The following is a 25146-nucleotide window of genomic DNA, read 5'->3' as shown; positions in this document are numbered from 1 at the left end:
GGTTCTCCTTTTGCCGCCATGGTTGCCAAATAAAAGATAGAAAAAGAAAAACGAAGAAATGGGAGGGAATACTTGTATGTACACACAAATGTCTCAGAACTAGTAACCACTGAGTCTGTTCTCCAAAACCTATGATGCAGGATTCCCGCAGGAACCGTGCAGGTTTTTAGTGAGAGGAATGATTGCTCAAACCAAATCACTAATGCTCTAGGATTATCCCACCGCTCTGCCACCAATATGTGACGAACAGCCCACCGCCGTTCGTCTACTTACGGGCGACACTAACGGGGGTCCCGCTGCCACCAAAACGCGACGGACAGCGGACCCTGTGTCACCACTATGTCACAGTCCCACCACTGACATCAGCGGACGGAGGGACGTGACACAATGCCGGCACACGGCTATCACAGGCGCAGTGGGGCTTATCTTAGTTATCCCAACACTGGCACCATGTGACCAAAAATATCCAGCAAGCTAATCTCGCTCTACAATTTGCCGCAGGGGGAGTTTAATTTGGATGCCCCACCACTGCTATCAATCTTCCAAGTACTGCGGGGATTTATGTATATCCCACTTTCTCAGTTCCACTTTGGAACTCACAGCTCTCCGGCGCCCCCCTTACCCTCAGGTCAGTCAGGGAACTGCACCTAGGATAATTGGTCGCCGGACGGGCTGCCTGTTGTGAACCGGCAATTAGGCTTCTGCAGTAAGGGAATTATCAATGCTGTGGCTGCAGACCCTTATTCAGCAATATAAGACCCTTCTGTACTGCCAGCAAGCCGTAATAGCCGTACACAACGCGCTGCCACCAGTCACGGTTACTTAATTCACAGTGTTAAATTAAGAGGGTCCGTGGCAAACCCCTTGAATTAGTAGCGATTATCTATCAAAGGCGTATAGTTCGATTCTTAGAGCATGGAGACAGATCTAAATAATTATTTCATTTATTTTCCGAAAGAGGACAGTGATTACAGATAAAAGTTGCTATAAAATTGAGACATAAAATATGTACAGTACAGGTATAAAATAAAAGTGGAGAAAACAAAGAGATTACACTCACAGTTCCATATTGTTCCTTAGGCAGACCATGCGGCTTTAAGGGGGGAGGAGCCACACGTCTCCACTCATCTGGAGTTCTTGTCAGCACGGATTCTGCAGCTGTTCTGAGCTGGTTTGCCCAGGAAATGCCTTATAGACTTTCCTATGTGACATCACAGAGAGGTGCATTCTGGGTTGATCCCACCTCTCTTATCCAAGTTATGTTTTGGCTACAAAACTTAGATTAGCTATAACTTTATGGGAGAAGCTGGTATGGACTCATCAGTGGTATCATGTTTCCCAGCGTAATGAGCCCATCAAGAAAACATCAAACATCTATGCGATATGACCGTCCATTTGGGCGCAAATCATATCTCAGGTTCTGGACATCCGAGAGTTTTGCAACAGGCACCACAGCGAAGCTGGGTCTGCTCGGATCGCAGAAATATGATTTTTATATCTCTGCTTGGTACGGTTTTCGCAGGGCAGGCTCTTATAGTTTTATTCAAACCTCTTTGTTTCAAACAAAGAACCATCCCGCACTTTTTTCTCTCAGCTGTGGAGAGGAAACAAATGGTTGTAACAGCAGGGGGTCTCCTATTACTAGTGCGAACACAGGCTGTAGAGGAGGGGGGTGGCACTGCTCTGTGTGTGTGTGAAGGGAGGAGGGGTGAAGCTGCAGAGCTAGCAGCCTGGATTGTCATATGTGCCGGATCTTTCTGGAAAGTTACAACAGAAAACATCATATTTTGTAGACAAAACCCCATACCTCACAGACATTGTACATCACACTATATACCGTCTATATATCAGTACATACGAGGGGTCTATATACAGTCTATATATCAGTACATACGAAGGGTCTATATACAGTCTATATATCAGTACATACGAGGGGTCTATATACAGTCTATATATCAGTACATACGAGGGGTCTATATATCAATACATACGAGGGGTCTATATACAGTCTATATATCAGTACATACGAGGGGTCTATATTCAGTCTATGTATCAGTACATACGAGGGGTCTATATACGGTCTATATATCAGTACATACGAGGGGTCTATATACGGTCTATATATCAGTACATACGAGGGGTCTATATACAGTCTATATATCAGTACATACGAGGGGACTATATACAGTCTATATATCAGTACATACGAGGGGTCTATATACAGTCTATATATCAGTACATACGAGGGGTCTATATACAGTCTATATATCAGTACATACGAGGGGTCTATATACGGTCTATATATCAGTACATACGAGGGGTCTATATACAGTCTATATATCAGTACATACGAGGGGTCTATATACGGTCTATATATCAGTACATACGAGGGGTCTATATACGGTCTATATATCAGTACATACGAGGGGTCTATATACCGTCTATATATCAGTACATACGAGGGGTCTATATACAGTCTATATATCAGTACATACGAAGGGTCTATATACAGTCTATATATCAGTACATACGAGGGGTCTATATACAGTCTATATATCAGTACATACGAGGGGTCTATATACAGTCTATATATCAGTACATACGAGGGGTCTATATACGGTCTATATATCAGTACATACGAGGGGTCTATATACGGTCTATATATCAGTACATACGAGGGGTCTATATACGGTCTATATATCAGTACATACGAGGGGTCTATATACGGTCTATATATCAGTACATACGAGGGGTCTATATACGGTCTATATATCAGTACATACGAGGGGTCTATATACAGTCTATATATCAGTACATACGAGGGGTCTATATACAGTCTATGTATCAGTACATACGAGGGGTCTATATACAGTCTATGTATCAGTACATACGAGGGGTCTATATACAGTCTATATATCAGTACATACGAGGGGTCTATATATCAGTACACACGAGGGGTCTATATACAGTCTATATATCAGTACATATGAGGGGTCTATATACAGTCTATATATCAGTACATACGAGGGGTCTATATACAGTCTATATATCAGTACATACGAGGGGTCTATATACAGTCTATATATCAGTACACACGAGGGGTCTATATACAGTCTATATATCAGTACATACGAGGGGTCTATATACAGTCTATATATCAGTACATACGAGGGGTCTATATACAGTCTATATATCAGTACACACGAGGGGTCTATATACAGTCTATATATCAGTACATACGAGGGGACTATATACAGTCTATATATCAGTACATACGAGGGGTCTATATACAGTCTATATATCAGTACATACGAGGGGTCTATATACAGTCTATATATCAGTACACACGAGGGGTCTATATACAGTCTATATATCAGTACATACGAGGGGTCTATATACAGTCTATATATCAGTACATACGAGGGGTCTATATACAGTCTATATATCAGTACATACGAGGGGTCTATATACGGTCTATATATCAGTACATACGAGGGGTCTATATACAGTCTATATATCAGTACACACGAGGGGTCTATATACAGTCTATATATCAGTACATACGAGGGGTCTATATACAGTCTATATATCAGTACACACGAGGGGTCTATATACAGTCTATATATCAGTACATACGAGGGGTCTATATACGGTCTATATATCAGTACATACGAGGGGTCTATATACGGTCTATATATCAGTACATACGAGGGGTCTATATACGGTCTATATATCAGTACATACGAGGGGTCTATATACAGTCTATATATCAGTACATACGAGGGGTCTATATACAGTCTATATATCAATAATACGAGGGGTCTATATACAGTCTATATATCAGTATATACGAGGGGTCTATATACAGTCTATATATCAGTACATACGAGGGGACTATATACAGTCTATATACAGTACATACGAGGGGACTATATACAGTCTATATATCAGTACATACGAGGGGTCTATATGCAGTCTATATATCAGTACATACGAGGGGTCTATATATCAGTACATACGAGGGGTCTATATATCAGTACATACGAGGGGTCTATATACGGTCTATATATCAGTACATACGAGGGGTCTATATACGGTCTATATATCAGTACATACGAGGGGTCTATATACAGTCTATATATCAGTACATACGAGGGGTCTATATACAGTCTATATATCAATAATACGAGGGGACTATATACAGTCTATATATCAGTACATACGAGGGGTCTATATACGGTCTATATATCAGTACATACGAGGGGTCTATATACGGTCTATATATCAGTACATACGAGGGGTCTATATACGGTCTATATATCAGTACATACGAGGGGTCTATATACAGTCTATATATCAGTACATACGAGGGGACTATATACAGTCTATATATCAGTACATACGAGGGGTCTATATACAGTCTATATATCAGTACATACGAGGGGACTATATACAGTCTATATATCAGTACATACGAGGGGTCTATATACGGTCTATATATCAGTACATACGAGGGGTCTATATACGGTCTATATATCAGTACATACGAGGGGTCTATATACGGTCTATATATCAGTACATACGAGGGGACTATATACAGTCTATATATCAGTACATACGAGGGGTCTATATACAGTCTATATATCAGTACATACGAGGGGTCTATATACAGTCTATATATCAGTGCATACGAGGGGTCTATATACAGTCTATGTATCAGTACATACGAGGGGTCTATATACAGTCTATGTATCAGTACATACGAGGGGTCTATATACAGTCTATATATCAGTGCATACGAGGGGTATATATACGGTCTATATATCAGTACATACGAGGGGTCTATATACAGTCTATATATCAGTACATACGAGGGGTCTATATACAGTCTATATATCAATAATACGAGGGGTCTATATACGGTCTATATATCAGTACATACGAGGGGTCTATATACGGTCTATATATCAGTACATACGAGGGGTCTATATACAGTCTATATATCAGTACATACGAGGGGTCTATATACGGTCTATATATCAGTACATACGAGGGGTCTATATACAGTCTATATATCAGTACATACGAGGGGTCTATATACAGTCTATATATCAGTACATACGAGGGGTCTATATACGGTCTATATATCAGTACATACGAGGGGTCTATATACAGTCTATATATCAGTACATACGAGGGGTCTATATACAGTCTATATATCAGTACATACGAGGGGTCTATATACAGTCTATATATCAGTACATACGAGGGGTCTATATACAGTCTATATATCAGTACATACGAGGGGTCTATATACAGTCTATATATCAGTACATACGAGGGGTCTATATACGGTCTATATATCAGTACATACGAGGGGTCTATATACAGTCTATATATCAGTACATACGAGGGGTCTATATACAGTCTATATATCAGTACATACGAGGGGACTATATACAGTCTATATATCAGTACATATGAGGGGTCTATATACAGTCTATATATCAGTACATACGAGGGGTCTATATACAGTCTATATATCAGTACATACGAGGGGTCTATATACAGTCTATATATCAGTACATACGAGGGGTCTATATACGGTCTATATATCAGTACATACGAGGGGTCTATATACAGTCTATATATCAGTACATACGAGGGGTCTATATACAGTCTATATATCAGTACATACGAGGGGTCTATATACAGTCTATATATCAGTACATACGAGGGGTCTATATACGGTCTATATATCAGTACATACGAGGGGTCTATATACAGTCTATATATCAGTACATACGAGGGGTCTATATACAGTCTATATATCAGTACATACGAGGGGTCTATATACAGTCTATATATCAGTACATACGAGGGGTCTATATACAGTCTATATATCAGTACATACGAGGGGTCTATATACAGTCTATATATCAGTACATACGAGGGGTCTATATACAGTCTATATATCAGTACATACGAGGGGTCTATATACAGTCTATATATCAGTACATACGAGGGGACTATATACAGTCTATATATCGGTACATACGAGGGGGTCACATTTCCCATCATGCACCTGGACTGTAGATGCTCCACTTGAACCTGCAGGTTTTCATTCATTTCCGTCTGTTCATCGAGTGATCGCTGCAGTTTTCTTATCTGATTCTGCGTCTCGTCCAACTGTAAGAAAAAAAAAAAAAAATCTTCAGAAAACTTCAGTCTACTGCCTACAGCAAGTGAGAGTGCATGGAGGGCCTGAGAACCAATCAGCAGCAAGAAGAGGTGGGCGACAACCCCCGAGGAGCCTGGCTATACACATGATGCCAAGGGAGGTGGTGATGTAGTATAAGGGGTGTGGTCACATGTCACTATATCAGTGATGTCATCACCGGGGGCGGGGCTGACAACCTCTTACACTATGTACAGGCTGGTGATGTAGTATAAGGGGTGTGGTCACATGTCACTATATCAGTGATGTCATCACCGGGGGCGGGGCTGACAACCTCTTACACTATGTACAGGCTGGTGATGTAGTATAAGGGGTGTGGTCACATGTCACTACATCAGTGATGTCATCACCGGGGGCGGGGCTGACAACCTCTTACACTATGTACAGGCTGGTGATGTAGTATAAGGGGCGTGGTCACATGTCACTATATCAGTGATGTCATCACCGGGGGCGGGGCTGACAACCTCTTACACTATGTACAGGCTGGTGATGTAGTATAAGGGGTGTGGTCACATGTCACTATATCAGTGATGTCATCACCGGGGGCAGGGCTGACAACCTCTTACACTATGTACAGGCTGGTGATGTAGTATAAGGGGTGTGGTCACATGTCACTATATCAGTGATGTCATCACCGGGGGCGGGGCTGACAACCTCTTACACTATGTACAGGCTGGTGATGTAGTATAAGGGGCGTGGTCACATGTCACTATATCAGTGATGTCATCACCGGGGGCGGGGCTGACAATCTCTTACACTATGTACAGGCTGGTGATGTAGTATAAGGGGTGTGGTCACATGTCACTATATCAGTGATATCATCACCGGGGGCGGGGCTGACAATCTCTTACACTATGTACAGGCTGGTGATGTAGTATAAGGGGTGTGGTCACATGTCACTATATCAGTGATGTCATCACCGGGGGCGGGGCTGACAACCTCTTACACTATGTACAGGCTGGTGATGTAGTATAAGGGGCGTGGTCACATGTCACTATATCAGTGATGTCATCACCGGGGGCGAGGCTGACAATCTCTTACACTATGTACAGGCTGGTGATGTAGTATAAGGGGTGTGGTCACATGTCACTATATCAGTGATATCATCACCGGGGGCGGGGCTGACAACCTCTTACACTATGTACAGGCTGGTGATGTAGTATAAGGGGTGTGGTCACATGTCACTATATCAGTGATGTCATCACCGGGGGCGGGGCTGACAACCTCTTACACTATGTACAGGCTGGTGATGTAGTATAAGGGGTGTGGTCACATGTCACTATATCAGTGATGTCATCACCGGGGGCGGGGCTGACAACCTCTTACACTATGTACAGGCTGGTGATGTAGTATAAGGGGTGTGGTCACATGTCACTATATCAGTGATGTCATCACCGGGGCGGGGCTGACAATCTCTTACACTATGTACAGGCTGGTGATGTAGTATAAGGGGTGTGGTCACATGTCACTATATCAGTGATGTCATCACCGGGGGCGGGGCTGACAACCTCTTACACTATGTACAGGCTGGTGATGTAGTATAAGGGGTGTGGTCACATGTCACTATATCAGTGATGTCATCACCGGGGCGGGGCTGACAATCTCTTACACTATGTACAGGCTGGTGATGTAGTATAAGGGGTGTGGTCACATGTCACTATATCAGTGATGTCATCACCGGGGGCGGGGCTGACAACCTCTTACACTATGTACAGGCTGGTGATGTAGTATAAGGGGCGTGGTCACATGTCACTATATCAGTGATGTCATCACCGGGGGCGGGGCTGACAACCTCTTACACTATGTACAGGCTGGTGATGTAGTATAAGGGGTGTGGTCACATGTCACTATATCAGTGATGTCATCACCGGGGCGGGGCTGATAACCTCTTACACTATGTACAGGCTGGTGATGTAGTATAAGGGGTGTGGTCACATGTCACTATATCAGTGATATCATCACCGGGGGCGAGGCTGACCACCTCTTACACTATGTACAGGCTGGTGATGTAGTATAAGGGGCGTGGTCACATGTCACTATATCAGTGATGTCATCACCGGGGGCGGGGCTGACAACCTCTTACACTATGTACAGGCTGGTGATGTAGTATAAGGGGTGTGGTCACATGTCACTATATCAGTGATGTCATCACCGGGGCGGGGCTGATAACCTCTTACACTATGTACAGGCTGGTGATGTAGTATAAGGGGTGTGGTCACATGTCACTATATCAGTGATGTCATCACCGGGGGCGGGGCTGACAACCTCTTACACTATGTACAGGCTGGTGATGTAGCATAAGGGGCGTGGTCACATGTCACTATATCAGTGATGTCATCACCGGGGGCGGGGCTGACAACCTCTTACACTATGTGCAGGCTGGTGATGCAGTATAAGGGGCGTGGTCACATGTCACTATATCAGTGATGTCATCACCGGGGGCGGGGCTGACAACCTCTTACACTATGTACAGGCTGGTGATGTAGTATAAGGGGTGTGGTCACATGTCACTACATCAGTGATGTCATCACCGGGGGCGGGGTTGACAACCTCTTACACTATGTACAGGCTGGTGATGCAGTATAAGGGGCGTGGTCACATGTCACTATATCAGTGATGTCATCACCGGGGGCGGGGCTGACAACCTCTTACACTATGTGCAGGCTGGTGATGCAGTATAAGGGGCGTGGTCACATGTCACTATATCAGTGATGTCATCACCGGGGGCGGGGCTGACCACCTCTTACACTATGTACAGGCTGGTGATGTAGTATAAGGGGTGTGGTCACATGTCACTATATCAGTGATGTCATCACCGGGGGCGGGGCTGACCGCCTCTTACACTATGTACAGGTTGGTGATGTAGTATAAGGGGTGTGGTCACATGTCACTATATCAGTGATGTCATCACCGGGGGCGGGGCTGACCACCTCTTACACTATGTACAGGCTGGTGATGTAGTATAAGGGGTGTGGTCACATGTCACTATATCAGTGATGTCATCACCGGGGGCGGGGCTGACCGCCTCTTACACTATGTACAGGCTGGTGATGTAGTATAAGGGGCGTGGTCACATGTCACTATATCAGTGATGTCATCACCGGGGGCGAGGCTGACAACCTCTTACACTATGTACAGGCTGGTGATGTAGTATAAGGGGTGTGGTCACATGTCACTATATCAGTGATATCATCACCGGGGGCGGGGCTGACAACCTCTTACACTATGTACAGGCTGGTGATGTAGTATAAGGGGCGTGGTCACATGTCACTATATCAGTGATGTCATCACCGGGGCGGGGCTGACAACCTCTTACACTATGTACAGGCTGGTGATGTAGTATAAGGGGTGTGGTCACATGTCACTATATCAGTGATATCATCACCGGGGGCGGGGCTGACAACCTCTTACACTATGTACAGGCTGGTGATGTAGTATAAGGGGCGTGGTCACATGTCACTATATCAGTGATGTCATCACCGGGGCGGGGCTGACAACCTCTTACACTATGTACAGGCTGGTGATGTAGTATAAGGGGTGTGGTCACATGTCACTATATCAGTGATATCATCACCGGGGCGGGGCTGACAACCTCTTACACTATGTACAGGCTGGTGATGTAGTATAAGGGGTGTGGTCACATGTCACTATATCAGTGATATCATCACCGGGGGCGGGGCTGACAACCTCTTACACTATGTACAGGCTGGTGATGTAGTATAAGGGGCGTGGTCACATGTCACTATATCAGTGATGTCATCACCGGGGGCGGGGCTGACAACCTCTTACACTATGTACAGGCTGGTGATGTAGTATAAGGGGTGTGGTCACATGTCACTATATCAGTGATATCATCACCGGGGGCGGGGCTGACAACCTCTTACACTATGTGCAGGCTGGTGATGTAGTATAAGGGGTGTGGTCACATGTCACTATATCAGTGATGTCATCACCGGGGGCGGGGCTGACAACCTCTTATACTATGTACAGGCTGGTGATGTAGTATAAGGGGTGTGGTCACATGTCACTATATCAGTGATGTCATCACCGGGGGCGGGGCTGACAACCTCTTATACTATGTACAGGCTGGTGATGTAGTATAAGGGGTGTGGTCACATGTCACTATATCAGTGATGTCATCACCGGGGGCGGGGCTGACAACCTCTTACACTATGTACAGGCTGGTGATGTAGTATAAGGGGTGTTGTCACATGTCACTATATCAGTGATATCATCACCGGGGGCGGGGCTGACAACCTCTTACACTATGTACAGGCTGGTGATGTAGTATAAGGGGTGTGGTCACATGTCACTATATCAGTGATATCATCACCGGGGGCGGGGCTGACAACCTCTTACACTATGTACAGGCTGGTGATGTAGTATAAGGGGTGTGGTCACATGTCACTATATCAGTGATGTCATCACCGGGGCGGGGCTGACAACCTCTTACACTATGTACAGGCTGGTGATGTAGTATAAGGGGTGTGGTCACATGTCACTATATCAGTGATGTCATCACCGGGGGCGGGGCTGACAACCTCTTACACTATGTACAGGCTGGTGATGTAGTATAAGGGGCGTGGTCACATGTCACTATATCAGTGATGTCATCACCGGGGCGGGGCTGACAACCTCTTACACTATGTACAGGCTGGTGATGTAGTATAAGGGGTGTGGTCACATGTCACTATATCAGTGATATCATCACCGGGGGCGGGGCTGACAACCTCTTACACTATGTACAGGCTGGTGATGTAGTATAAGGGGTGTGGTCACATGTCACTATATCAGTGATGTCATCACCGGGGGCGGGGCTGACCGCCTCTTACACTATGTACAGGCTGGTGATGTAGTATAAGGGGCGTGGTCACATGTCACTATATCAGTGATGTCATCACCGGGGGCGAGGCTGACAACCTCTTACACTATGTACAGGCTGGTGATGTAGTATAAGGGGTGTGGTCACATGTCACTATATCAGTGATATCATCACCGGGGGCGGGGCTGACAACCTCTTACACTATGTACAGGCTGGTGATGTAGTATAAGGGGCGTGGTCACATGTCACTATATCAGTGATGTCATCACCGGGGCGGGGCTGACAACCTCTTACACTATGTACAGGCTGGTGATGTAGTATAAGGGGTGTGGTCACATGTCACTATATCAGTGATATCATCACCGGGGGCGGGGCTGACAACCTCTTACACTATGTACAGGCTGGTGATGTAGTATAAGGGGCGTGGTCACATGTCACTATATCAGTGATGTCATCACCGGGGCGGGGCTGACAACCTCTTACACTATGTACAGGCTGGTGATGTAGTATAAGGGGTGTGGTCACATGTCACTATATCAGTGATATCATCACCGGGGCGGGGCTGACAACCTCTTACACTATGTACAGGCTGGTGATGTAGTATAAGGGGTGTGGTCACATGTCACTATATCAGTGATATCATCACCGGGGGCGGGGCTGACAACCTCTTACACTATGTACAGGCTGGTGATGTAGTATAAGGGGAGTGGTCACATGTCACTATATCAGTGATGTCATCACCGGGGGCGGGGCTGACAACCTCTTACACTATGTACAGGCTGGTGATGTAGTATAAGGGGTGTGGTCACATGTCACTATATCAGTGATATCATCACCGGGGGCGGGGCTGACAACCTCTTACACTATGTGCAGGCTGGTGATGTAGTATAAGGGGTGTGGTCACATGTCACTATATCAGTGATGTCATCACCGGGGGCGGGGCTGACAACCTCTTACACTATGTACAGGCTGGTGATGTAGTATAAGGGGTGTGGTCACATGTCACTATATCAGTGATGTCATCACCGGGGGCGGGGCTGACAACCTCTTACACTATGTACAGGCTGGTGATGTAGTATAAGGGGTGTGGTCACATGTCACTATATCAGTGATGTCATCACCGGGGCGGGGCTGACAACCTCTTACACTATGTACAGGCTGGTGATGTAGTATAAGGGGTGTGGTCACATGTCACTATATCAGTGATATCATCACCGGGGGCGGGGCTGACAACCTCTTACACTATGTACAGGCTGGTGATGTAGTATAAGGGGTGTGGTCACATGTCACTATATCAGTGATATCATCACCGGGGGCGGGGCTGACAACCTCTTACACTATGTACAGGCTGGTGATGTAGTATAAGGGGTGTGGTCACATGTCACTATATCAGTGATGTCATCACCGGGGCGAGGCTGACAACCTCTTACACTATGTACAGGCTGGTGATGTAGTATAAGGGGTGTGGTCACATGTCACTATATCAGTGATGTCATCACCGGGGGCGGGGCTGACAACCTCTTATACTATGTACAGGCTGGTGATGTAGTATAAGGGGTGTGGTCACATGTCACTATATCAGTGATGTCATCACCGGGGGCGGGGCTGACAACCTCTTACACTATGTACAGGCTGGTGATGTAGTATAAGGGGTGTGGTCACATGTCACTATATCAGTGATGTCATCACCGGGGCGGGGCTGACAACCTCTTACACTATGTACAGGCTGGTGATGTAGTATAAGGGGCGTGGTCACATGTCACAATATCAGTGATGTCATCACCGGGGCGGGGCTGACAACCTCTTACACTATGTACAGGCTGGTGATGTAGTATAAGGGGTGTGGTCACATGTCACTATATCAGTGATATCATCACCGGGGGCGGGGCTGACAACCTCTTACACTATGTACAGGCTGGTGATGTAGTATAAGGGGTGTGGTCACATGTCACTATATCAGTGATGTCATCACCGGGGGCGGGGCTGACAACCTCTTACACTATGTACAGGCTGGTGATGTAGTATAAGGGGTGTGGTCACATGTCACTATATCAGTGATATCATCACCGGGGGCGGGGCTGACAACCTCTTACACTATGTACAGGCTGGTGATGTAGTATAAGGGGTGTGGTCACATGTCACTATATCAGTGATATCATCACCGGGGGCGGGGCTGACAACCTCTTACACTATGTACAGGCTGGTGATGTAGTATAAGGGGTGTGGTCACATGTCACTATATCAGTGATGTCATCACCGGGGCGAGGCTGACAACCTCTTACACTATGTACAGGCTGGTGATGTAGTATAAGGGGTGTGGTCACATGTCACTATATCAGTGATGTCATCACCGGGGGCGGGGCTGACAACCTCTTATACTATGTACAGGCTGGTGATGTAGTATAAGGGGTGTGGTCACATGTCACTATATCAGTGATATCATCACCGGGGGCGGGGCTGACCTCTTACACTATGTACAGGCTGGTGATGTAGTATAAGGGGTGTGGTCACATGTCACTATATCAGTGATATCATCACCGGGGGCGGGGCTGACAACCTCTTACACTATGTACAGGCTGGTGATGTAGTATAAGGGGTGTGGTCACATGTCACTATATCAGTGATATCATCACCGGGGGCGGGGCTGACAACCTCTTACACTATGTACAGGCTGGTGTTGTAGTATAAGGGGTGTGGTCACATGTCACTATATCAGTGATATCATCACCGGGGGCGGGGCTGACAACCTCTTACACTATGTACAGGCTGGTGATGTAGTATAAGGGGTGTGGTCACATGTCACTATATCAGTGATGTCATCACCGGGGCGGGGCTGACAACCTCTTACACTATGTACAGGCTGGTGATGTAGTATAAGGGGTGTGGTCACATGTCACTATATCAGTGATGTCATCACCGGGGGCGGGGCTGACAACCTCTTACACTATGTACAGGCTGGTGATGTAGTATAAGGGGCGTGGTCACATGTCACTATATCAGTGATGTCATCACCGGGGCGGGGCTGACAACCTCTTACACTATGTACAGGCTGGTGATGTAGTATAAGGGGTGTGGTCACATGTCACTATATCAGTGATATCATCACCGGGGGCGGGGCTGACAACCTCTTACACTATGTACAGGCTGGTGATGTAGTATAAGGGGTGTGGTCACATGTCACTATATCAGTGATATCATCACCGGGGGCGGGGCTGACAACCTCTTACACTATGTACAGGCTGGTGATGTAGTATAAGGGGCGTGGTCACATGTCACTATATCAGTGATGTCATCACCGGGGGCGGGGCTGACAACCTCTTACACTATGTACAGGCTGGTGATGTAGTATAAGGGGTGTGGTCACATGTCACTATATCAGTGATATCATCACCGGGGGCGGGGCTGACAACCTCTTACACTATGTACAGGCTGGTGATGTAGTATAAGGGGTGTGGTCACATGTCACTATATCAGTGATATCATCACCGGGGGCGGGGCTGACAACCTCTTACACTATGTACAGGCTGGTGATGTAGTATAAGGGGTGTGGTCACATGTCACTATATCAGTGATGTCATCACCGGGGGCGGGGCTGACAACCTCTTACACTATGTACAGGCTGGTGATGTAGTATAAGAGGTGTGGTCACATGTCACTATATCAGTGATGTCATCACCGGGGCGGGGCTGATAACCTCTTACACTATGTACAGGCTGGTGATGTAGTATAAGGGGCGTGGTCACATGTCACAATATCAGTGATGTCATCACCGGGGCGGGGCTGACAACCTCTTACACTATGTACAGGCTGGTGATGTAGTATAAGGGGCATGGTCACATGTCACTATATCAGTGATGTCATCACCGGGGCGGGGCTGATAACCTCTTACACTATGTACAGGCTGGTGATGTAGTATAAGGGGCGTGGTCACATGTCACAATATCAGTGATGTCATCACCGGGGCGGGGCTGACAACCTCTTACACTATGTACAGGCTGGTGATGTAGTATAAGGGGCGTGGTCACATGTCACAATATCAGTGATGTCATCACCGGGGCGGGGCTGACAACCTCTTACACTATGTACAGGCTGGTGATGTAGTATAAGGGGCGTGGTCACATGTAACTATATCAGTGATGTCATCACCGGGGGCGGGGCTGCAGCTTTGTGAGTGTTTAGTAACTTTGACCCCCTATTTCGGGGTCTCACCTGGTCCTCTGCCTGACCGAGCTCCTTTTTCAGTTCCTCCACTCGGAGCCGCAGTTTCTTCACCTCCCCCTCCAGCTGTTCTCCGCGGCGGCAGGAATGAGCGAGTTCAGCCGATTTCTCGTGGTGCTGCTTCTTCAGCTTGGTGTGATTATGTCGCAGGTCGGACAGTTCCTGGGGTTGAGAATGAAAAATAAAAACAAGGCGGCAGTAGGAAGCCAGACGGTGAACCAAGCACTCCAGGCAGGGTGGTATGAGGGGCGTGTAGGGGCGGCGCGCTCCTGCGAGGAAGGGGCGGAGCGCTCCTGCGAGGAAGGGGCGGAGCGCTCCTGCGAGGAAGGGGCGGAGCGCTCCTGCGAGGAAGGGGCGTGTTGGGGCGGAGCGCTCCTGCGAGGAAGGGGCGTGTTGGGGCGGAGCAATCCTGTGAGGAAAAGGCATGTGGGTGGAGCTTCCCTGTGTGGGCAGAGCTTCTCCAGTGTGGGAGGGGTGTGTGGGCAGAGGTTCTCCTTCGTGGGCAAGATGTGTGGGCGGAGCTTCTCTAGTGTGGGAGGGGTGTGTAGGCGGAGCGCTCCCGCGTGGGCGGAGCTCCCCATGACGCCATACAGCACGTCCCCCTCACCTTGCTCTTCTCCAGGAGCTCAGCCTGTATAGCCTTCAGGTCGGTGTCCAGGGCGCTGGCCGTCTGTCTCCTCTTGCGGGTCAGGATCTCTTCCAGGTCCTGGATCTGCAGCCGCAGCTTCTTGTTGTCCCTCTCCAGGCCGATCTTCTCTGTCTCCAGCCTCTCCCGCCGGCCCCACTCCTCGGCGTTCTCTGCCTGCAGCCCCTCCATCTACACAGAGCACACAGAGAGCTGCACATGAAGCCGCAGGCTCTGCACACAGGGCTGACATTGAGGGTCCTCCTCCGCCCCTACCTCCGCCCGCAGCTCCGCCAGTTTCTTGTCCATGCTGCAGCGGACGCCGAGCTCATCCTGCAGATCTTCAGAAATCCGACCCAACTCGTCCTGGTGCCGCTCTCTGAGGAGGGTGAGCTGCAAACAGGGGTCATTTCTAGAGAGGGAAGAGCTGACTCGCGGCCCTCCGACCACCTTCCTGGCCAGTGACTGCTGGGCAGAAGGTCTGCAACATGGTCCCACCTCCCAGCAGTCTCAGCTCCTCTCTTATTAACCCGGCGGGAATGGACGTCATCACTGCGGGGCGACTCGCACACAATGTCGAGAAGAGCTGAGACTGCCGGGAGGAGGGACCAGGTCGCAGGCCTCCTGCCCGGTGGTCATGGGTCAGTGGCCAGAGTACTGCTACTCACTGTAGCAAACCTCCCCAGGTCAGTCTCCATGGTCCACATATAGCCGCCCCGCTCCCAGATTACTCCGCCAACATCACCACAATACAGCACCTCCCTCAAATGACTCCTCCCAAATAGTGATATAGCCCCTCCCACATCCCTTCATAGAATTCTAGAATGTTAGAGATGCGAGGGACCTCCGGGGCCAACGTGTCCAACCCTCTGGTCAATGCAGAACTCACTAAACCATCTTCCCCCCAGCATCCTGACTATATATTGGGAGCCCCACCCCAATTCAAAGACTCCACCCACATCAGAACCACAGTGATATAGCACCTCCCCAATCTGAAGACTCAGGCACAGGGCAGAATCTTACCTGAGTGATGGCCTCCTGCCTGGACTTGCTCAGCTCCTCGCATTTCTCCCTGCAATGGCTGGCCTCTGCCTCCATCCTCTCCATGGTCTTACGCAGCAACATCTTGTCTCTATATTTATGTCACAGGAGACATTGGGGTCGTTAGAGCAGACCACCCAAATCAGTCACCGACTTCTAGAGTGTTCTGAGCATGACCACCAGCGGAGGTCCCGGGCCTGACCACCACCATCCGCCCGGCGGAGGTCCCCGATCCTGACCACCACCATCCACCCAGAGGGGGTCCCAGGCCTGACCACCACCATTCGCACAGCGGGGGTCCCGGGCCTGACCACCACCATCCGCCCAGCGGGGGTCCCGGGCCTGACCACCACCATCCGCCCAGCAGGGGTCCCGGGCCTGACCACCACCATCCGCCCAGCGGGGGTCCCGGGCCTGACCACCACCATCCACCCAGCGGGGGTCCCGGGCCTGACCACCACCATCCACCCAGCGGGGGTCCCGGGCCTGACCACCACCATCCGCCCGACGGGGGTCCCGGGCCTGACCACCACCATCCGCCCGACGGGGGTCCCGGGCCTGACCACCACCATCCGTCCAGAGGGGGTCCCGGGCCTGACCACCACCATCCGCCCGACGGGGGTCCCGGGCCTGACCACCACCATCCGCCCGGCGGGGGTCCCGGGCCTGACCACCACCATCCGCCCGGCGGGGGTCCCGGGTCTGACCACCACCATCTGCCCGGAGGGGGTCCCGGGCCTGGCCACCACCATCCGCCCAGAGGGGGTCCCGGGCCTGGCCACCACCATCCGCCCAGAGGGGGTCCCGGGCCTGGCCACCACAATCCGCATACCCCTTGAACCTTTATGACCCCCAGAAGTCGGATCTCTTTCATAGATGTCTCCCGTCTCTGCATATGGACTGAGAGATACAGTGAAGAGCAGTCTGAGACGGGAAGGACCATGCAAACCAAGCCCAGAAAACATGATTACCACAGCCCTGGTCAGCTGTACTGCGCCACAAACACCAAGCCCAGGATTCTTTACATGAGAGGCATCCACGGGGTACACACATCACAGGTAGATCGGACCCACACACCTGTACAGGTGCATCCGCCGCTGCACACGGTCACTCACTCTCTCTCCTTCAGCAGAACCTTCTGACTCTCATCCAGTCTCAGCCTCAGAGCTGTGATCCGTGAAGCCTCGTCTTCGATGGGGTCTCTGCTCCCCCAGTGCCGGGGTCTGGGGCTGCGGGGGGCTCCGCCGTTGTGCTGCTCACAGTCCTCTTGCCGCAGGTCTACGTCCATCTCCTGAGGGTTACAGACGACAGGATGAGATGCCTCCATGTCGATCTCCTGTGGTTGCTGCCGTCCACGGATGCATGAGACGCAGCCACCATGAGGAGGCGACCACAAAAGAAGCGTTCACATTCCCCCCAGTCCATGCACCATCTTGGGAGGGGTCTCACCTTGATCTTTAGGGGTTTCTCGGTGTCCACATCCCGCACCGGTTCCTCCGGCTCCTGCTCCTTGGCGCGCAGTCTCTCCACCTCTCTGCGGAGCTGCTCCATCTCGCTGACGGCTTCCTGCCGCTCTCGTTTCATTGCACTGAGCTCTTTGCTGAGGACCTCCAGCCGGTTGCGGAGCTGCCCCCCGTCCTCCCTGGCCTTGTTCCTCTCCGCTCTGACTTTGCTCCACTTCTCCCTCCAGTTGGCGGTGCAGTCTGACCACCAGCGCATGGTCTTCTCCATCTGTGCTGCTCGTGCCCTGGCCTCCTCCAGCTCTCGCTGACGGAGCTCCTCACGACTCTCCCAGTCTCCGGCAGACGGGGGAATGACGCTCTGGGGGACGGGCGATGGAGAGAGGCTCTTTGGTGAAGAGGTCGAGGAGTCTGGATGTCGCATCCGTTCAGGCTGAGAACTTCCCAAACTGCAGAGGAGCTCGGAGCTTTGTAACAGCAGAGGCGAGTCCGCAGGCTTGGGGCTCAGACCACCGCTGTGGCTCATGGTGCCTGGGGGGAGACACGGGACTCCCTGAGACAGCGGAAAGGCCCTGAATACACGGTGCTAAAGATCCCAGCAGAGCCACATCCTCCGTGCACAGGCGGCAGAACCGGCATCAGCCGACAGTCATCCCGAGAGATAGAAGGCCCGGATACCCTGCAACCGGTCACAGAAAATAGCACTTACAGGAAGAAACCGTGCGGCGAGGGGGCGACCGAGCGGACCAGGGCGAGAAAGGGACGACCGAGCTGGCCGGGGCGGAGCGGGGAACACCGGGAGGAGACCGAGCGGACCGGGGCGGAGAGGGGGCGACCGAGCGGGCCGGAGAGGGGGCGACCGAGCGGACCGGAGAGGGGGGCGACCGAGCGGACCGGGGCGGAGAGGGGGCGACCGAGCGGACCGGGGCGGAGAGGGGGCGACCGAGCGGACCGGGGCGGAGAGGGGGCGACCGAGCGGACCGGGGCGGAGAGGGGGCGACCGAGCGGACCGGGGCGGAGAGGGGGCGACCGAGCGGACCGGGGCGGAGAGGGGGCGACCGAGCGGACCGGGGCGGAGAGGGGGCGACCGAGCGGACCGGGGCGGAGAGGGGGCGACCGAGCGGACCGGGGCGGAGAGGGGGCGACCGAGCGGACCGGGGCGGAGAGGGGGCGACCGAGCGGACCGGGGCGGAGAGGGGGCGACCGAGCGGACCGGGGCGGAGAGGGGGCGACCGAGCGGACCGGGGCGGAGAGGGGGCGACCGAGCGGACCGGGGCGAAGAGGGGGCGACCGAGCGGACCGGGGCGGAGAGGGGGCGACCGAGCGGACCAGGGCGAGAAAGGGACGACCGAGCAGGCCGGGGAGGAGCGGGGAACACCGGGAGGAGACCGAGCGGACCGGGGCGGAGAGGGGGCGACCGAGCGGACCGGGGCGGAGAGGGGGCGACCGAGCGGACCGGGGCGGAGAGGGGGCGACCGAGCGGACCGGGGCGGAGAGGGGGCGACCGAGCGGACCGGGGCGGAGAGGGGGCGACCGAGCGGACCGGGGCGGAGAGGGGGCGACCGAGCGGACCGGGGCGGAGAGGGGGCGACCGAGCGGACCGGGGCGGAGAGGGGGCGACCGAGCGGACCGGGGCGGAGAGGGGGCGACCGAGCGGACCGGGGCGGAGAGGGGGCGACCGAGCGGACCGGGGCGGAGAGGGGGCGACCGAGCGGACCGGGGCGGAGAGGGGGCGACCGAGCGGACCGGGGCGGAGAGGGGGCGACCGAGCGGACCGGGGCGAAGAGGGGGCGACCGAGCGGACCGGGGCGGAGAGGGGGCGACCGAGCGGACCGGGGCGGAGAGGGGGCGACCGAGCGGACCGGGGCGGAGGGGGCGACCGAGCGGACCGGGGCGGAGAGCGGGCGACCGAGCGGACCGGGGCGGAGAGCGGGCGACCGAGCGGACCGGGGCGGAGAAAGGGACGACCGAGCAGGCCGGGGAGGAGCGGGGAACACCGGGAGGAGACCGAGCGGACCGGGGCGGAGAGGGGGCGACCGAGCGGACCAGGGCGAGAAAGGGACGACCGAGCAGGCCGGGGAGGAGCGGGGAACACCGGGAGGAGACCGAGCGGACCGGGGCGGAGAGGGGGCGACCGAGCGGACCGGGGCGGAGAGGGGGCGACCGAGCGGACCGGGGCGGAGAGGGGGCGACCGAGCGGACCGGGGCGGAGAGGGGGCGACCGAGCGGACCGGGGCGGAGAGGGGGCGACCGAGCGGACCGGGGCGGAGAGGGGGCGACCGAGCGGACCGGGGCGGAGAGGGGGCGACCGAGCGGACCGGGGCGGAGAGGGGGCGACCGAGCGGACCGGGGCGAGAAAGGGACGACCGAGCAGGTCGGGGCAGCGGGGGGGGCGGCCGAGCGGAGCAGAGCAGCGGGGGGGCGACCGAGCGGACCAGGGCAGGGGGGGGCGACAGAGCGGACCAGGGCAGGGGGGGGCGACAGAGCGGACCAGGGCAGGGGGGGGGCGACCGAGCGGAGCAGGGCAGCGGGGGGGCGACCGAGCGGAGCAGGGCAGCGGGGGGGGCGACCGAGCGGAGCAGGGCAGCGGGGGGGGGCGACCGAGCGGACCAGGGCAGGGGGGGGGGCGACCGAGCAGACCAGGGCAGCGGGGGGGCGACCGAGCGGACCAGGGCAGCGGGGGGGCGACCGAGCGGACCAGGGCAGCGGGGGGGGGCGACCGAGCCGACCAGGGCAGCGGGGGGGGCGACCGAGCGGACCAGGGCAGCGGGGGGGGGGCGACCGAGCGGACCAGGGCAGCGGGGGGGGGGCGACCGAGCGGACCAGGGCACATTACCGGGTGCACGGCGCGGAGGGGGGCACATTACCGGGTGCACGGCGCGGGGGGAGCACATTACCGGGTGCACGGCGCGGGGGGAGCACATTACCGGGTGCACGGCGCGGGGGGAGCACATTACCGGGTGCACGGCGCGGGGGGGAGCACATTACCGGGTGCACGGCGCGGGGGGGAGCACATTACCGGGTGCACGGCGCGGGGGGGAGCACATTACCGGGTGCACGGCGCGGGGGGAGCACATTACCGGGTGCACGGCGCGGGGGGGAGCACATTACCGGGTGCACGGCGCGGGGGGGAGCACATTACCGGGTGCACGGCGCGGGGGGGAGCACATTACCGGGTGCACGGCGCGGGGGGAGCACATTACCGGGTGCACGGCGCGGGGGGGAGCACATTACCGGGTGCACGGCGCGGGGGGGAGCACATTACCGGGTGCACGGCGCGGGGGGAGCACATTACCGGGTGCACGGCGCGGGGGGAGCACATTACCGGGTGCACGGCGCGGGGGGGAGCACATTACCGGGTGCACGGCGCGGGGGGAGCACATTACCGGGTGCACGGCGCGGGGGGAGCACATTACCGGGTGCACGGCGCGGGGGGAGCACATTACCGGGTGCACGGCGCGGGGGGAGCACATTACCGGGTGCACGGCGCGGGGGGGAGCACATTACCGGGTGCACGGCGCGGGGGGGAGCACATTACCGGGTGCACGGCGCGGGGGGGAGCACATTACCGGGTGCACGGCGCGGGGGGGAGCACATTACCGGGTGCACGGCGCGGGGGGGAGCACATTACCGGGTGCACGGCGCGGGGGGGAGCACATTACCGGGTGCACGGCGCGGGGGGGAGCACATTACCGGGTGCACGGCGCGGGGGGGAGCACATTACCGGGTGCACGGCGCGGGGGGGAGCACATTACCGGGTGCACGGCGCGGGGGGGAGCACATTACCGGGTGCACGGCGCGGGGGGAGCACATTACCGGGTGCACGGCGCGGGGGGGAGCACATTACCGGGTGCACGGCGCGGGGGGGAGCACATTACCGGGTGCACGGCGCGGGGGGGAGCACATTACCGGGTGCACGGCGCGGGGGGGAGCACATTACCGGGTGCACGGCGCGGGGGGGAGCACATTACCGGGTGCACGGCGCGGGGGGAGCACATTACCGGGTGCACGGCGCGGGGGGAGCACATTACCGGGTGCACGGCGCGGGGGGAGCACATTACCGGGTGCACGGCGCGGGGGGGAGCACATTACCGGGTGCACGGCGCGGGGGGGAGCACATTACCGGGTGCACGGCGCGGGGGGGAGCACATTACCGGGTGCACGGCGCGGGGGGGAGCACATTACCGGGTGCACGGCGCGGGGGGGAGCACATTACCGGGTGCACGGCGCGGGGGGGAGCACATTACCGGGTGCACGCCGCGGGGGGAGCACATTACCGGGTGCACGGCGCGGGGGGGAGCACATTACCGGGTGCACGGCGCGGGGGGGAGCACATTACCGGGTGCACGGCGCGGGGGGAGCACATTACCGGGTGCACGGCGCGGGGGGGAGCACATTACCGGGTGCACGGCGCGGGGGGGAGCACATTACCGGGTGCACGGCGCGGGGGGGAGCACATTACCGGGTGCACGGCGCGGGGGGAGCACATTACCGGGTGCACGGCGCGGGGGGAGCACATTACCGGGTGCACGGCGCGGGGGGAGCACATTACCGGGTGCACGGCGCGGGGGGGAGCACATTACCGGGTGCACGCCGCGGGGGGAGCACATTACCGGGTGCACGGCGCGGGGGGAGCACATTACCGGGTGCACGGCGCGGGGGGAGCACATTACCGGGTGCACGGCGCGGGGGGGAGCACATTACCGGGTGCACGGCGCGGGGGGGAGCACATTACCGGGTGCACGGCGCGGGGGGGAGCACATTACCGGGTGCACGGCGCGGGGGGGAGCACATTACCGGGTGCACGGCGCGGGGGGGAGCACATTACCGGGTGCACGGCGCGGGGGGGAGCACATTACCGGGTGCACGCCGCGGGGGGAGCACATTACCGGGTGCACGGCGCGGGGGGAGCACATTACCGGGTGCACGGCGCGGGGGGGAGCACATTACCGGGTGCACGGCGCGGGGGGAGCACATTACCGGGTGCACGGCGCGGGGGGGAGCACATTACCGGGTGCACGGCGCGGGGGGGAGCACATTACCGGGTGCACGGCGCGGGGGGGAGCACATTACCGGGTGCACGGCGCGGGGGGAGCACATTACCGGGTGCACGGCGCGGGGGGAGCACATTACCGGGTGCACGGCGCGGGGGGAGCACATTACCGGGTGCACGGCGCGGGGGGGAGCACATTACCGGGTGCACGCCGCGGGGGGAGCACATTACCGGGTGCACGGCGCGGGGGGAGCACATTACCGGGTGCACGGCGCGGGGGGAGCACATTACCGGGTGCACGGCGCGGGGGGGAGCACATTACCGGGTGCACGGCGCGGGGGGAGCACATTACCGGGTGCACGGCGCGGGGGGAGCACATTACCGGGTGCACGGCGCGGGGGGGAGCACATTACCGGGTGCACGCCGCGGGGGGAGCACATTACCGGGTGCACGGCGCGGGGGGAGCACATTACCGGGTGCACGGCGCGGGGGGAGCACATTACCGGGTGCACGGCGCGGGGGGGAGCACATTACCGGGTGCACGGCGCGGTTGATTCCGGCTTTTCCTTGACACCGATAAAAATCCCGGAGAGCAGCAGAAAAGTTTCTAACTTCCCGTGAGTTTTAGGCCCCGCCCACCTGAGCGCCATCTGTTGCCCCGCCCCCTCAGTGATTGGCCCCGCCCCCTCAGTCTCCGCTCTCCTCAGGTTTCCCACCTCCCGGATGTTCCGGCTTCTCTCGGGCCTATTGGGGCTTTGTGTGATGTGAATAGTTTGGATCTTCCGGGTTCTCCCACGTACCGTGGCCGGTTCTGGCTCGGGGGGGCGCTCTGGCGGTTCTGGCTCCGGGGGGGGGGTGCTCTGGCGGTTCTGGCTCCGGGGGGGGGGTGCTCTGGTGGTTCTGGCTCCGGGGGGGGCGCTCTGGCGGTTCTGGCTCCTGGGGGCGCTCTGGCAGTTCTGGCTCGGGGGGGGGGGCGCTCTGGCAGTTCTGGCTCCAGGGGGGTGCTCTGGCGGTTCTGGCTCCGGGGGGGTGCTCTGGCGGTTCTGGCTCGGGGAGGGGGGCACTCTGGCAGTTCTGGCTCTGGGGGGGGTGCTCTGGCGGTTCTGGCTCCGGGGTGGGCGCTCTGGCGGTTCTGGCTCGGGGAGGGGGGCGCTCTGGCGGTTCTGGCTCCGGGGGGGGGGCACTCTGGCGGTTCTGGCTCGGGGGGGTGCTCTGGCGGTTCTGTCTCGGGGAGGGGGGCGCTCTGGCAGTTCTGGCTCCGGGGGGGGTGCTCTGGCGGTTCTGGCTCCGGGGGGGTGCTCTGGCGGTTCTGGCTCGGGGAGGGGGGCGCTCTGGCAGTTCTGGCTCTGGGGGGGGTGCTCTGGCGGTTCTGGCTCCGGGGTGGGCGCTCTGGCGGTTCTGGCTCGGGGAGGGGGGCGCTCTGGCAGTTCTGGCTCCGGGGGGGTGCTCTGGGGGTTCTGGCTCGGGGAGGGGGGCGCTCTGGCAGTTCTGGCTCTGGGGGGGGTGCTCTGGCGGTTCTGGCTCCGGGGTGGGCGCTCTGGCGGTTCTGGCTCGGGGAGGGGGGCGCTCTGGCAGTTCTGGCTCCGGGGGGGCGCTCTGGCGGTTCTGGCTCGGGGAGGGGGGCGCTCTGGCGGTTCTGGCTCCGGGGGGGCGCTCTGGCGGTTCTGGCTCCGGGGGGGGCGCTCTGGCGGTTCTGGCTCCTGGGGGGGCGCTCTGGCGGTTCTGGCTCCTGGGGGCGCTCTGGCAGTT

The 25146-nt window shown here is 55.7% G+C and overlaps 1 protein-coding gene across 2 annotated transcripts in view; it reads right to left on the bottom strand.

The window, feature by feature from the left end:
* The window catches only part of CCDC102A (coiled-coil domain containing 102A), an 89510-nt gene extending 65458 nt beyond the window's left edge, over positions 1-24052 (bottom strand). The window contains exons 1-8 of one of the 2 annotated variants that reach the window (XM_073565088.1): positions 23932-24052; positions 18394-19083; positions 18060-18235; positions 16927-17035; positions 16180-16296; positions 15886-16095; positions 15270-15440; positions 6059-6189 (exon numbers count right to left, since the gene is read on the bottom strand). In XM_073565088.1, the coding sequence (XP_073421189.1) occupies positions 6059-6189; positions 15270-15440; positions 15886-16095; positions 16180-16296; positions 16927-17035; positions 18060-18235; positions 18394-18930 (1451 nt within the window). In that variant the 5' untranslated portion in view covers positions 18931-19083; positions 23932-24052. The remainder of the gene's footprint in view (positions 1-6058; positions 6190-15269; positions 15441-15885; positions 16096-16179; positions 16297-16926; positions 17036-18059; positions 18236-18393; positions 19084-23931) is intronic. The other variant, XM_073565089.1, reaches the window with a different exon arrangement.
* Between the last annotated feature and the right edge of the window lie 1094 nt (positions 24053-25146).

Source organism: Dendrobates tinctorius, unplaced genomic scaffold, assembly GCF_039654945.1.
Source record: "Dendrobates tinctorius isolate UK_male_01 unplaced genomic scaffold, ASM3965494v1 ptg000538l, whole genome shotgun sequence".
Classification (NCBI taxonomy): Eukaryota; Metazoa; Chordata; class Amphibia; order Anura; family Dendrobatidae; genus Dendrobates; species Dendrobates tinctorius.
This window is presented reverse-complemented; position numbering and strand designations above follow the sequence as displayed.